This window comes from Oryza brachyantha, chromosome 7, assembly GCF_000231095.2.
Source record: "Oryza brachyantha chromosome 7, ObraRS2, whole genome shotgun sequence".
NCBI lineage: Eukaryota > Viridiplantae > Streptophyta > Magnoliopsida > Poales > Poaceae > Oryza > Oryza brachyantha.
This window is the reverse complement of record NC_023169.2, coordinates 15,694,938-15,710,164: the sequence shown is the minus strand read 5'-3', so window position 1 is coordinate 15,710,164 and position 15,227 is coordinate 15,694,938. Positions and strand designations below refer to the sequence as shown.

General features: G+C 41.3%; 3 protein-coding genes across 4 annotated transcripts; 1 reads left to right on the top strand and 2 right to left on the bottom strand.

Moving 5' to 3' along the window:
• Positions 1–3,411: 3,411 nt before the first annotated feature.
• LOC102721293 (glycerophosphodiester phosphodiesterase GDPD6-like) lies at positions 3,412–5,251 on the top strand. Its single transcript, XM_040526250.1, has 3 exons — positions 3,412–3,503; positions 3,577–3,957; positions 4,040–5,251. Exons 1-3 carry the CDS (start codon positions 3,491–3,493, stop codon positions 4,777–4,779), a joined length of 1,134 nt encoding a protein of 377 aa, XP_040382184.1. The 5' UTR covers positions 3,412–3,490; the 3' UTR covers positions 4,780–5,251.
• Positions 5,252–8,008: 2,757 nt separating this feature from the next.
• LOC102721006 (histone deacetylase 5) lies at positions 8,009–9,838 on the bottom strand. Of its 2 annotated transcripts, none has more exons than XM_015839684.1 (5): positions 9,755–9,838; positions 9,166–9,631; positions 8,588–8,932; positions 8,304–8,497; positions 8,009–8,184 (listed from the first exon to the last, which is right to left on the bottom strand). In XM_015839684.1, the coding sequence occupies exons 3-5, from the start codon at positions 8,879–8,881 to the stop codon at positions 8,136–8,138; spliced, it is 537 nt and encodes a 178-aa protein (XP_015695170.1). In that variant the 5' UTR covers positions 8,882–8,932; positions 9,166–9,631; positions 9,755–9,838; the 3' UTR covers positions 8,009–8,135. The 2 variants fall into 2 exon arrangements, with proteins under 2 accessions (XP_015695170.1, XP_015695171.1); XM_015839685.1 differs by having other exon boundaries at positions 9,166–9,247.
• A 230-nt stretch (positions 9,839–10,068) lies between these two features.
• On the bottom strand, positions 10,069–14,743 carry LOC102720726 (LRR receptor-like serine/threonine-protein kinase RPK2). The gene is made up of 3 exons (XM_015839229.2): positions 10,966–14,743; positions 10,512–10,576; positions 10,069–10,101 (listed from the first exon to the last, which is right to left on the bottom strand). The coding sequence occupies exon 1, from the start codon at positions 14,534–14,536 to the stop codon at positions 11,300–11,302; it is 3,237 nt and encodes a 1,078-aa protein (XP_015694715.2). The 5' UTR covers positions 14,537–14,743; the 3' UTR covers positions 10,069–10,101; positions 10,512–10,576; positions 10,966–11,299.
• Between the last annotated feature and the right edge of the window lie 484 nt (positions 14,744–15,227).

Genomic DNA, 15,227 nt, shown 5'->3' with positions numbered 1-15,227 from the left:
ACGATACACCGACGCTTGTGCTATGTAGTAACAAAAATGTGTCCCCAATGACTGTGCTGGTTGAGCTGATCCTCACCAGTGGGATTAGGATCCCCTATCTTTAAAATGCGTCACCGACACATGAGTCTAGGGATTTATTAGAGATTAAAATTCTTCACCTTTAAAATTAAATTATACTGTAGTATGCAACTGAGATATGAGTTGAGCGGTTTATTGGATTCACGTATCGCCTCTCAATCCACGTGTTAGTAATAAAGTCACGAGATTTTATTAAAGGTCGCGCAGCGTGTGCACGATGGTGCGTGCGTGACCCGGCCGCTACCGGATCGATCAGCGCATGCAGCAGCATCAAACCAAATCTTTGGGAAAGGGTTGGTGATTTTCCTTTTCTCCTTTTTGTTTCCGCCGAATTCGCTGGAAGCCTGCAGCGTGTGTGGTGATATAGTATGCATGCGCCTCCCTGTACTGCACTGTACGTGTCATTGTGTTTGCTGTTGTGGTACGTGGTTGTGCAAGCTTCACAGCCCAAGTATTGATTCCTGACCCGTTCTCGTTTACTATTTATCACACGCAAACAGGTGTTCAAAGTCTCGATGACGTTTTTCCATCGAGAAAAAAAGTATGTGTGATTTAGAATATATCATTAGAAAGATTATCTATATGAATGTGTACACTGGAATACACATCATTCACGTGTAATCAGAAACCACCTCATCTATAAAGTCGACTACGTAAATATACTACGGCGGTGTTTGTTTGGGCTGCTACATTTTTCGGATTTTGCACGCACATACGATTTCCAAACTAATAAACATTATATTTTTACAAAAAGTTTCTATATAAAAAATTCATCATCCCATCCCATCTTTTTATAGTAAATTTTTAACTTTGTAGTAATTAATTTTATTGTTTATACTATTAAATAGCTACTAAAAATCAAGTAACTTTTATTTTTCATAAAAGAACAGACTAAATACTCTAGTCCACAAATATAAATATTTTTAACCATATATTGAGGTGGAAAGCGTTGTTACTTCTAGATTTTTTTAATGATAATGTCCCTTATTACATGAGCGACCAAAGATCCATAGTTATTGACATGTGGAAGTACTTACACAATTATAGTACTCTAGAAATGATTGTAGTTATAGACAAATTTAAAAGTAGGATGCTCGTATTCGAGGGAATATGTTTGAATATTGTCCATACCCAATGAAAACATGTACTCCGTCCTCAAAGACTTTTTTTATTCCTATGTCTAACATTTGATTATCTATCTTATTTAAAAAATTTATAAAAGAATTTAAAATTAGTCACATGTAAAATACTATCGATGATCTAATAACAATAAAACATATTAACTATAAAATTAATATAGGACGAAGAGTCAAATATTTATTATTGTATACAAACTAAAAATAAATTTATTTTTGGACGGTGCGAGAAAGATAAAAATGACCACGGTGCGATGGATGTGGGCTTCAAGGACCGTTGTATAAAGTGTACATGATTGATAAGATGAAAATTAATTCATCACGTAACAAATGAATCCCCATCGAATCAGGTAACACGGCTATTGTAGCAGGCAATGCGTATGTTGTAACTTTTGTTAACCTTAACAGCCTTCGAAAGTGATTGGGCAGTGTTTCATCCCAAATAAAATATATGTTTTATTGTTTAGTCAAAAATGTTTGGATCATTAAAATAGTAAAATACAATTAAATCACACTTTGAAACACTTTTTGGATACCAAACATCTATTATTATATATATAAAGTAATAGGAAAAGGAACCACCTCATTCGCTCTCACGATTTAGAGATTTCTACATTAATCGAGAGAAAATAAGAAAAAAATGATTTTAGGAGAAAAAAAGAAGATGATTTTTTTGGATTGAATTTGGATCGGACAACGTGATTTTGTGGATAAAAAAAGAAACGTGATTTTCTGGATTAAAAAAACCTGGATTTTTTGGATAAAAAAGAATGTGGATGTTTTTTGGATTCTGGATCGAATTGGATATTTTTTTAATCTGGATTGGACAACAGAGTTTTTTAGGAGAAAAAATGTGATTTTTGCAATTTTTTGAATCGAGAAAAAGAAAAGATATGATTTTTATAGAACCAGGAAAGAAAAAAATCAGGTTTTTTTTATCGAGCTATAGAAGGAAAATAAGGGATAAAAACAAGACAGTTCTTAGGGAGATAAAAAAGTGACTTTTTGGATTTTTTGGAATCGAAAAAAAAGAAAAAATAATGGTTTTTTTGGATCGGACAAGGAAATTAAAAAAAATCAGGTGTCTTTTATCGAGCCATTGAAGAAAAAATAAAAAAGATAAGATAATATTTTTTTAATCAGACAAAGAAAGGAGAAAATTAGTTTTTTTTTAATCAGCGCTGCTGCCGTCCAAAGAAAGTAAAAAAAATAGTTTTTTTATCGAGCGGTCGAAGGAAAATAAAAGATAAAAAAAGAAAAGATAATATATTTTTGGAATCATACAAGGAAAGAGAAAAAATCAGGTTTATTTTAAACAGCGCTGCTGTCGTCCAATCCCTATAAGAATATCGTGCAAGATTAAACTATAATTTTTTTCTCATATGTCTAAAAATATTTAATTATTTTATAAGTGAACGCTATGTTATTTAAAACAAGTTACGTACAATCATAAATAAGTAGTATATATTAAAGATATGTGATTGAAGAAGATATATTATGCCATAAGTTTTGTGCAACTTTAATTTATTATAATATTATTCTTAAATCTATTATGTTATTAAGATAATATAAAAGAAGTTGTTGTTTAAATTTGTGTGAAGTATCAAATGTAAAAAATTGATTAGGTTAGATTCAAGTTTAAAACTATGTTGTCACTTTAATATTTATATTTTATAATATAATATGAAACTATATTTAATATTATATAAGAAATTTTATAATAAAGTTAGTCACGCAGTCTACACGGGCCACGATGCTAGTTTAGCTTAATTTCAAATATGAAATATAGTGTTACTCGATCGATGAAACATCAATATATTTGTAAGAAATAAAAGAAATAAAGGTATATAATAACGCCAAAAAAACGAGTGCAACATTTTAAAATAATCCAGTGAAACATCGCAAAATACTTATTGAAACATTCAAACAACAAGACGCCGTACTATGTGGTGCATGTGTTAAAGGAGAACGGGAGATACGCATGAATGTAGTTTTTCACCTAGAATCGGGCACATCATTATCATTAATTATCCAACGAAATGGGCCACTTTTGAAGTGAAATTTCCTCAATTAAACCTACTTTTTGTTGGAATATTCATATATATATATATATATATATATATATATATATATATATATATATATATATATATATATATATATATATATATATATATATAGTGTAGCATTCATCCAGTGCAGTCGAACCCGATCGATGCGGCGATCGTCGTAACAGCAGCGATCGATCCACACTCGCCGGCGACGAGCACGAGAACATGGCCTCTCCGTGTACGTGCCAGCCTCGCGATCTCCGGCGATGTGCGTGCGTCTTTGTGCTCTAAACGTGTGCGCGTCGGTGCAGGTATGGCGGCGGCGATGCTGGTGCTGGCCTGGTGCGCGGCGAGCGGCGGCGTGGCGGTGGCGCGGCCGCTGGTCGGGGGTGGAGGAGGAGGAGAGGCGGGGAAGACGAAGGCGCCGCTGCAGACGATGCGGGCGTACAACATCGCGCACAGGGGCTCCAACGGCGAGCTCCCCGAGGAGACGGCGGCAGCGTACCTGCGCGCCATCGACGAGGGCGCCGACTTCATCGAGGCGGACGTGACGGCGACCAAGGACGGCCACCTCGTGTGCTTCCACGACACCACGCTCGACGACACCACCGACGTCGCCGACCACCCCGAGTTCGCCGGCCGCCGCCGCACCCTCGAGGTGCAGTGGGCCAACCTCACCGGCTTCTTCATCAGTAAGCCCCAGACCGATCGAAACCTTGACCTCGCCGCAGGCCATCGTCGGCCAATCAAATGTTTGTTGAAATGTCTCTGCAGCCGATTTCACCCTGGCGGAGCTCAAGACGCTGCGCGTGAAGCAGCGCTACGCGTTCCGCGACAGGTCGCACAACGGCGAGTCGCGGATCATCACGTTCGACGAGTTCATCGACATCGCGGTGAGCGCGGAGCGGGTGGTGGGGATCGACCCGGAGATGAAGAACCCGGTGTTCGTCAACAAGCAGGTGAGGTGGGCCGACGGGAAGAAGTTCGAGGACAAGTTCGTGGCGGCGCTGAAGCGGCGGGGCTACGGCGGCCGGTACATGTCGCCGGCGTGGAGGGCGATGCCGCTGTTCATCCAGTCGTTCGCGGCGACGTCGCTGATCTACGCCGCCGACCTGATCGACTCCCCCAAGGTGTTCCTCATCGACGACGTCGGCGTCCGCACGGAGGACACGAACCAGTCCTACGACGAGATCACCTCCGACGAGTACCTCGACTACATGAGGGAGTACGTCGTCGGCGTGGGGCCGTGGAAGGACACGGTGGTGCCGCCGACGAGGGACAACAAGCTGGCGGCGCCGACGGACCTCGTCGCCCGGGCGCACGCCAGGGGCATGCAGGTGCACCCCTACACGTACCGGAACGAGAACCAGTTCCTCCACTTCAACTTCCGGCAGGACCCCTACGCCGAGTACGACTACTGGATCAACGACGTCGCCGTCGACGGCCTCTACACCGACTTCCCGGCGAGCCTCCGCCGCTACCAGGAGTGGACCGCCACCGGCAGGAAGGGTTAGCTGGACCAAGCCGCCATTTTTGCACACACTCGTTGCATAGGTCTCCAGTTCTGCTATTCTTAGGTCATCGTAAATTAGTTTCATTTTTAGACTTTTTTTATTATCCATGACAAGTATTTCGATGTATCAAAATTTTAGTGTAAAATTCTGATATCTTTATGGTATATTATTCATTTTCATACTTAAAAAATATGATATTCGGAGTATTTTTCAAAAATGGTAAAAGAACTTTTCATTTTTATGTCATTAGAAAATTATATTTAGGTTTTGCATTTGCAATGTACGGTTTCCATTGATGGACCAATCTTTAATATAAGGGCCAGAGTTTAGAAAGAACAGGTCAGCTCATATAAATTTTTTTTTCGGATCCAAAGGTAAGGGGAGTAGAGCTTTTACTTGTTCAAACATTACAACAAAATTCAGTTCATGATCCGTTGATTCCGGATATAATTAGTTGGTTATGGTTGAGACGATCCAAAGCAGGAAGAATATATTGTTATCCTTAAGTCATTTTTGCCGATAATGCTTCCGTTAATTAGGAAAATATCGGACACTCAACTACTTCCCACCTCTCTTTATATGTGGTCGCTCTGTCCTACGTACGTGCATGCATGCTATTCTGCTTACCATTTTTTTTTAACTTTCCATGTCTTCCAAGTCCGTAGAGACCTTAAAAGCCATTTTTTTCGTGATAAATTCCGAGATCCAACGACACCACATATTCATTGCAATTAAATATTTACATAAAGATATTACATGATTATATTTTGATGAACAAAATATATATGTTTTTACTAATAGAAAATAATGTTTCATGTGTGAGAAGCAATATATTTCAATTGAAATTTGATCATATTTAACTTTTTGTGTTGCAACATATTTTTTAAGAGAAAATACATTGTGTACCACTGGCTTTAACCCAATTCCATAAATTGCCACTGACTTCAGTTCTACATTATGTCATCGACTTTTGTTTAACTTCTATAATTCACCATCACTTCACTGTTTAGTTAGCCTCCATTAGTATTGTTCGTTTTTGTTATACGAAATACCCCAAGGTTGAAAACTTCCAAATTTTGGAAAATATCCAAAATATCAAAATCTAAGTTTTTAGCCAAATTTTAGATGTTTTACAATCTCATATTTACAATATGAAATTTTGGAATAATTGGACAAATTCTAAAAGTTTTTTCGTAGGGGTATTACGGTCATTAGAATAAAAATGAATAGTGCTAACAGAAGCTGACTAGACGGCGATGGTAAATCGTACAAGTTAAGCAAAAGTCAATGGTATACTGTAGAACTAAACACAGTAGCAAAACAGGAAACTGAAGCAAAGTATGTGGAATACTGTAGATTCTCTCTTTTTTTGGAAAAGTGTTGTACGCTGTTTTTATGGATGTTCAATAAATATTTTATGACATTTCAATAATTTATTCAAAAATATATCTTTGGGCTGGATTAAGATGTTTTAGTGGGTATTTTGATATTATTTCATGGCACCGGAGAGGAGGAAGTACATCTAGAACGATACGTTTTATGCAATTTTTTGTAGTTTTGATGTTTCCGTCAATACATTCCTTTGTGTCAAATCAAAATATTACCATGACTGTTTGATGATGTTTGTTATTTTCTGTCTTTTGACATACAAGACATTTTAGTGTTTCATATGATAAAACTTGATGCTTCATACTGTACGTCAAAAATGTTTTAAATTATGATCAAATTGTGTTTCATCATTTTTGTAGTTGAAATATTTTTAAGTGAGCAATGAAATATTTGTTTTATATGTGATAAAAACATGATACAATTTTAGAAAAGATCGGGCACCCGATTTGTAGGTGTGTCCCTTTTGAGCTGGTGCCTGCCAACTCACTTCCAAAACTTGAATAAATATGCAAGTGGGCAAGACTTGCAGGAATCCAGACGATCGTGAACTGGAAAGTGAAAGCACGAGTGCCAATTACAGACTGAAAAAATAGCAATGCAAAGATAAACCGAAACTCACAAGTGGATGAGAACCACTGGAAAAATCAGGAGAAACCTAAACTTCTAAACAGTGCATTCCGTCGTAAACACTTCTAGGTAAAAGATCCTCGTCTAACATTTCTAACGCAATATCTTTCACATTTTACTAGTTAATTCAGTTGTTTACACCCTCAAATAACTATTAAAATAACCAGATAATCAAAAAAAAATCTAAAATCTTCATCATTTTCAAATGAGGCCACAATCCTCTCTCTGATGAAGATTCAAATGGTTGCATATCAGGAGGTGTCATATCTGAATTTATCTCCCAACAAAACTTTACCACAAGCACTAACTGAATTTGTTATGGATCTAAGGTTATAGCCTCCTTCCAAGAGCCATCACTATCCTCCCTTGAGTAAAAACCTAACAGCTGCGAGTTTCGCATGCAGAATTAAATATAAATATCCTTTTTGTATTTAAAGAAAACTTTAGCACGTGCTTTACAAGACAAACATAAGTGTTAATAGATTAGTAGAGAAGCTCAGTAAACATGAAGAGATAAAGTATCATGCAAGTTTTTGTAGAGGCAGATTTGTTGCAGCGGCTACTTTGGTTAGGTTTAAACTGTTGTTTAGTCTTTCAATAAGTAACTTAATTACACTTTATTTCCACTAAGCTGAAAGGCCTCACTATTTCGCTCTCAATCCACTCCTTTTTATGGTTTTTTTTCATTCACTTCACCAAACCAACCTCCTTTTATTAAAACTTCACTCAATCTCACTGAACTTTTTTCAAACAAACCCCTTCTCAATCTGTTAATCTAACCACAGCCACTTTTTATTTCACTACCTCAATCCAACGAATCTTTTTTCAAACAAAAATAATCAAAATAAATCAACAGTTCCTCGCCGCATATCGGATGTACTAAAGGTACTGTCTCGCTACTGCTTATGATGTTCAAAATACACCGTAAAACTTTTATGATCTAGTCATTTAGCATTTAGCTCCCAGGGAATACAAAAAATTCTAAGCCCAGAAAAATCTGACAGCACAAAGAGGCAATTGGCATTTCCTTACTATGAACTCACCATTAACAGTGGCACGCCACTAACCTTTAAATAAAACAAAGTAATCAGGTTACTAGTGGTAGATGCTGCTTAGGTAAAGGAGGTATTGGTATTTGGTGTGCCTTTTATAGTGCAATATAACTATGCATTTTGCATTCAAAGTTAAAATAGCTCCAAGACCAAGAGCACGATTGATGCGGTGCAAATCAAACCTTAATAGGTCCAAGATGGACAGCTTTGTTTCTGGAAACAAACTCTTATTTCAGGCAAGCCAATCAGAGGAGAGTCAGGACATTCAGTTTTTCTGCTTTCTTGTTCTCATTCACTAAACGATTCTCGAAACAATGCATCATTGAACTGCTCAAGCCTGTACAAAAAGGAGAAGGAAATTATGATGATATCCAGAAGACTGACTGAAGATCATACCCCACCATGACTAACTCAAGGACACTGACAACAGGTAGGAAGATGCTACAACATACATACGTTATTTTGTACGTGCAGACATAGGAGTTTCCAGAGGGGTTTGTCTCAGGGTTGAGAAAACCAACACCACCAATTCCCCAGCAGGTAGTAGAAGATCTTCCAAAAAACAATCGATGAGGTACAGTCTTCCACATGGTACCACTTGGTGGGCTTGGATCATGCGATCCAAAACATGGTATATTCATACCCTCAGCCTGTCAAACATCAAAATAAATAGCAAATTCATCATGCAGAGCATGCTGCTTATCAAAAGTAGGAAAACAGAGAATATGTTTTCACTTTACCTTTCCCCCGTGGATATAGCACAGAAACCTTGGTGTCCACATGTTTGAACCAAAGCTGGCATACCAAACATATACTTTTGATAGTTCTGATCTCCAAGTAAAAGATAGAGATGATATTTCTTTAGACACTGCAGCAGATCCGAAATTTTGTGGTTCAGCTAAATCAGTTGGACTTTGTTCAACTGTTATGTTACTTGAGGTGGCTGTCATTGCGATTTTGTCTTCAAGTCTCAACTTTGAGAGGCTTTCACTTATAACACCATCAGTAATTTGAATAACATTGACAAAAGCCATAGCATCAGGGAGCTCTTCAACATCAGACTCAGAACCAGAGGAAGGATACAGCTGATCATTCCCAAAGTAAGGGAAACAAGAAAGTCAATTATTCAAAGGCAACACAGTGTTGATATCTATTTCCCTACAATTTTGTCTCAGCTACACATTAAGCCACCATGCAGCATGTTGCATATGTTAATAAATCAAAAGTGAGATCATTAGACAAGTTAAGATGCATGATATTTGATAAAATTAAGCTGTGTAACTGTGTGTTTTGCAACAGACTAGTAGTTGAGAGGTACCTCTAGGACATCGGTATACACATGATGTGTTTTGTCAGCATTTTCAAACAACTCATCGAAGTACAGGGTGTCAACAAATAGCCTATCAATAGAAATCCATAACTGAGTTGATACAGCTCAGCATGCATGAGCTAAGTACAAAATAATTTCAAGCAGAAGCCATTAAGAATATACTCCCTTTGTCTTCGAAAGAGTTCATCTTTGGGCTTCTTTGTCCCGTAATGGCTTTATTTTTTGAGCAATCATTGCATTGGGGTTTGATAAAGTGGGGGACAAATGCCTTGGGAATTGAAAAGGGAGGAGACAATTGCATTGAAGTTTGATAAGGTAAAGGGCATTTTAGTCTTTATAACTTTGTACTGGTATGTGTAAGATAGCAAAAATGAGACGGAGGGAGTATTGCGCAAGTAGTAACTGTTGCCATCACATGTCTATGTAAAATAAGTGTTGAAAAGGAGGCAAATTCCTGGAAAACACAAGTAAATCTGGAGCTAAGCAAAGGTGCATCGTATGTTAGAGCAAATTAATCTGAGTTTCGACCGAGAATGCAAAAGTTGAAGCCTTTAACATAAGAAAAATAAGAATATACCTCAGTTTGTGAGGGCCTACTCCTCAATAATACATTCTCTCGCAATCTACTACTCAGAACAGGATAGAACGCCTTCAGTTCATCACGTACCTGGTCAATGGTGTGGGCAAAAAAAGAATAATTACAGATATCTACAGCAAGGAATCAGGCAGCAATTAGTTTAAGCAAACTATTACCGCTTGTAGAACTCTCCATGAAGATTCAAATGGATGCATATAAGGCTTGTCATATCTGAATTTATCTCCCAATGAAAGTTTAGCACAAGCACTAACTGAACTTGCTATGGATCTAAGGTTACAGCCTCCTTCAAGCGCCATAACTATCCTCCATTGAGCAAAACCTAACAGCTGAAAGTTTTGCATGCAGAATTAAATATAAGTAGGCTTGTTTGTATTTTAAAAAAAACTTTAGCACATGCATTACAAGAGAAACATAAGTGTTAATCAGATCAGTAGAGAAGCCCAATAAACATGAAGTAAACATAAGTGTTAATCAGATCAGTAGAGAAGCCCAATAAACATGAAGTAACTGAAAGTGATCAAACAGATTAAACAAAAGTAAACAGCTAACAGCACAGACTAACAATATGAAGAAATTACTGAAGAAAAAGGTACATAATTGTGGTTGCTGCCCTGGAAAGTTTGATTTTATAAGCCTAATTCAGCTGATCTGAATCTTATTCTTTTAGGGAAAGGGAAATACATGACGTGGCCAAAGCCTAATTGAATGTTATTTTTCTGCAACTGCAAGTGCTTACCTTGGTCAGTAGTGGAGCATATCCATTCGGAGTGATGCAGCAACCACCAAGAGGATCACCCAATGCTACCAAAACATCGGAGTAGAGAGAAGAAGAAAAATCAAAACTAGTGTACAATGGAAACATATATGATCTACTGTACGCATAAGTTTAGGTTTTGTTATCATGTAGCAACAGTCTTATACAACAAACGCTCAGAATTTTGAATATTTCCATCAAAGATCTCATTCATTATTCCATAACAAAATCAGGTGTATGTTGCACAACTGCACTAGGCTACTAGACTAGCCCAAGCAGGTCTCCACCAGCCCATAGAATGAATATGAAAAACTACAAATTGACAGTATATAAACAGTAAAATTCATGCCCCAAAAGCAGCATTTTGATTTTCTTGAAGTTTGTTAAAAGTCAGTAAGCTTCTGAGACAGTTTTTAAGAACCTTTAAGCTACGTACCTGCATCGAACCCAGCAGACACCAAGTTTATATCAGGGTCAATGCTTCAGCAACAGGAAGCAGTACATGGTCCCATGCAGCAATATAATATGCATCGCCACATCTTCCATGTTCCCAGGGCACATTAATATTTTACCCTTTACCAGTTCCTTCCCCAATGAAACAGTAAGAAGTGTCGCTTTCAGCAGGATAGAAGCTTCCATAATCAAATCTACAGATAAGCAAGGGCAGTGGCTAGCCGCTAGCCTATCACAAAATTCGAACAGAACCATGGGCGACAAAGCCGGCACGCGTTGAATGTGCTATCTTTACCTTCTACAAGTTGAATGTGCAATCATCGGTGTTCTCGGATGGGAGGCTGAAGTTGCTTTAGCCGTTGAACGACCTGCTTCATAGTTGGTCGTACAGATAGTGAATCAACAGTGCACATCACTGCTAAATGCAATGTTTCTACTAAGTCATCATGCGGACCCACATCCCACAGTCCATCAATAAAGAACTCACGAGCACGGCCTTGACGAAGCAGCATGCAAGCCCATGCAACTATGTTAAACCCATTACCATAGGGAGAAAATGACGGATCCAAGGCTTTCTTGTCTGATATTAACTCCATCAGTACAACACCATAACTATACACATCGGCTTTATCCGAAACACGGCAAGTCATAGCATATTCTGGAGCAACATATCCAAAAGTCCCGGCTACACCAGTGGTTGCATGGGTTTCTGAATTCCCCAAGAGCCTTGCCAGTCCAAAGTCTGAGAGATAAGCATTATAGTCGGTGTCCAACAAAATGTTGCTTGGTTTCACATCACGGTGAAGGATACGAGGAACACAAGTATCATGCAGATAAGCAAGTGCTTTTGCAATGTCCAAAGCAATCTTGTGGAGCATCTTCCAGTCTACAGGTCTCTTTGATCTCTCTTGTATAAACCTCTCGAGATTTCCTCCAGGCAAGTAGTTATATATGAGAAACATTTCAGACTCACCAAGATGGTAGCCTACCAATGTAACTAGGTTTGGATGTCTTAATCTCCCTAGAGTTTTAATCTCAGCATGAAACTGTTGAACACCTTGGAATCTCCCAACAGAGAGCCTCTTTATAGCTACCAACACTCCAGGTGAAATTTCAGCTTTATAAGTTGCTCCAAAGCCCCCACTTCCAATGCAATTGCTGGCATTGAAACTTCCAGTTGCTCGAACAACAGTCTCATAAGTGATTGGCACTCCGATGTCTTGGAAGGTTATAACTTCTCTTCTTCGAGATGAACGACCTGACATTCGGGGAGCACACTTCCTTGTGTAAATAAACAGCACAATAAGAGCAAGAAGGACAGAAACAATGGCTGTTGCAGAAGTTATCGAAGCAATTTCAATTGCATTGAACGAATTGCTTCCTCCTTGATTCTGTGGATCTGTGGGTGATGTATCATTGTAGTCATTGGAGTTCAAACCACGGCCCTGCTGTGCAGCTGACGGGACAGCCAGGGTATACATGTGACATGATTGTAATAAAGGATTTCCAATAACGCTATCACACCGAACTGTGTTGCTATTTGCTGGCACTGGACCAGACAAATTATTAAATGACAGGTTAAACATGGTAAGCGATGTCGATTTAGCAAATGCAGAAGGTATCTTCCCAGTAAGTTTATTGTTGTCAAGGAGGAGGGCAGTGAGATTTGTCAAGTCAGCAAGGACACCAGGGATATCTCCTGTGAGGAGGTTTGAGGACAGGTCCAAAACCTTCAGAGAGTGCAGCTGATTAATCTCAGTTGGAATGGTACCATTGAGAAAGTTATGGCCCAAAGAGAGGCGCTCTAAGTTTGGCAAGTTCTTTACAGAAGTAGGAATTTCACCACCAAGTTGGTTCCTACTCAAATCCAAGCTGACAAGATAATTCAACTGCCCGATACTCGTTGGAATCAAACCAGAGAGCCGATTACCAGAAACACCAAGAACAACTAGAGATCTGCACAGTGAACCAATCTCTACTGGAATCCCCCCAGTTATCAAGTTGTTGCTGACATCCACAATTAAACCCCTTGAGCTGTTGCACTTGGTGAATAGGTCAGGTCGCAACTGTCCAGCAATATTGTTCCCATCAGCCAGGAAAGCATAGGAAACTTGCATCCCCAGTTTATCCGCAGCAAGCGGCAACAATGTCACTGTTCCAGTAAAATTGTTCTGGGCAAAACTATGGTAACTTGTCAAATCCTTGCTCAATACAAATGAGGATGAACGGAATCCGGTAAGTGCCTGATATGAAAAGGAGGAGGAATACTCTGAAACCAAGTCATCAAAAGGGAGCTGAGATGAAGGGCATCCCTTTTGGTCAAACACTGGAATTGCGCCAGAGAGCCGGTTTCCAGTGACATCAAATACATCCATGCAAGGCACTGTAAGTGATGGATCAATGGCACCTGTCAACTTGTTTGAGCTCAAATTCAAGAACTTTAGATGGCTGCATTCCACCAGCCCGTTAGGAATACCACCAGAGAACAAATTCTCACCCAAACTCATCATCTCCAAGCTCTGGCAAGCGCTCCAATTACGTGGCAGCTCCCCCTCCAAGGTAGCCCTCGGCGCCCACAGCACCCTCAGCTTCGGCAGTGCCACAACAGCATCCGGAATCCCTCCTTGGAAATAGTTGAAGTCATCAACATCCCCATAATCTGACGAATTCAACCCGCCGATCGGCGTATACGGATTGGACAGCACGAGTACCGACAGCTCAACACAGCCACCAAGCTCCGCAGGCACAGGCCCGCTCAAACTGTTCCTTGACACGTCCAAAGCCCGCAAATTCCTTAGCCGACCAATCTCCGGCGGGATGACGTCATCCAGCAGATTGGAGGAAAGCAAAAGGGCCTCCAGCTTGCTGCAGTTCCCCAGGCTCCGTGGGATGCCGCCGACGAGTAGGTTCCCGGAGAGGTCGAGGAACTGCAGGCTGCGGCACCCAGCGGCGCCGAGCTCGTCAGGGATGGCGCCGCCGAGGCGGTTGTAGGCAAGGGAGAGGCGCCGTAGCCCCGGCAGCGCGCCAAGTGAGGCGGGGACGGAGCCGTTGAGCTGGTTGTAGGAGAGGTCCAGCGTCTGGAGGCCGGCGCAGGCCAGCGCCGGCGGGATCTCGCCCTGGAGGCGGTTGCCGGAGAGGTCGAGCACGAGGAGGCGGCGCAGCGACCAGATCGCGGTGGGGAGCGGGCCGGAGAGCGCGTGGGACGGGAGGGCCAGCACGCGGAGCCCCCGCAGCGCCGCGACCGACGGGGACAGCGCCCCCGCGAGGCGGCGGCCCGGGGAGGACGACACGTTGAGCGCGACCACCTCCCCGGAGGCGCCGCACGCCACGCCGGGCCAGGCGCAGTGGTCGGGCGACGCCGGGGACCAGTCCCGCAGGAGCCCCCCCGGGTCAGACCCCACCGCCGCCTTGAACCCGAGCAGCGCCTCCCTCTCCCCACCACCACCACCGGCAGCGCCCGCCGCTGAACCCCAAACAAGCAGCAGCAGCGGAGTGAGTAGGGCGCCCATGGGGAGGAGAAGCAGCGGCAGCGGCGGCGGTGGCCGCCGTCGCATTTGGGCGTTGGAGGCAGTGGCCGGCGGCGAGGGGAGGGGGTTAGGGTGGGCTTTTGCGGCGGGGACCTCGGCGTGGGTGCGGTTTTGCGGTTTGGACCCTCGCGTGGGCGTGGTAGTGGTGGCGGCGGCGGCGGCGGCGGCGTGGTGGTGTTGCTTGGTTTGGAAGCTTGCTGGGGTTGGGGGGCATGTGAGTGAGAGAGAGGAGCATCGAGTGAGTGGTGAGTGTGGTTGGCCGGGAAGGACTCCGGTTACTGTCAAATTGCACGGCGCCGCGACGGAATGAATGGATTTTCTTCTCCTCCTTCTGTTTTCCCTTTCCTTTTGGCACGCGTTGTGTGCTGGCCTTTCTGCAAAAAAAATTTTCTCGTTGCTTAGATGGTGTTTAGATTGAGAAAATTTTTTGGAGAAGTGTCATATCAAATGTTTAATCGAATGTCGAAAGGGGTTTTCGGACACGAATGAAAAAACGAATTTTACGGCTAGCCTAGAAACCGCGAGACGAATCTTTTGAGACTAATTAATCCGTCATTAACACATGTTGGTTACTGTAGCACTTATGGCTAATCATGGGCTACTTAGGCTCAAAAGATTCGTCTCAAGATTTTTTTCATAACTGTGTAATTAGTTTTTTAATTCATCTATGTTTAATGTTTTATTTAGATGTCCAAAAATTTGATATGATGTTTTTGGA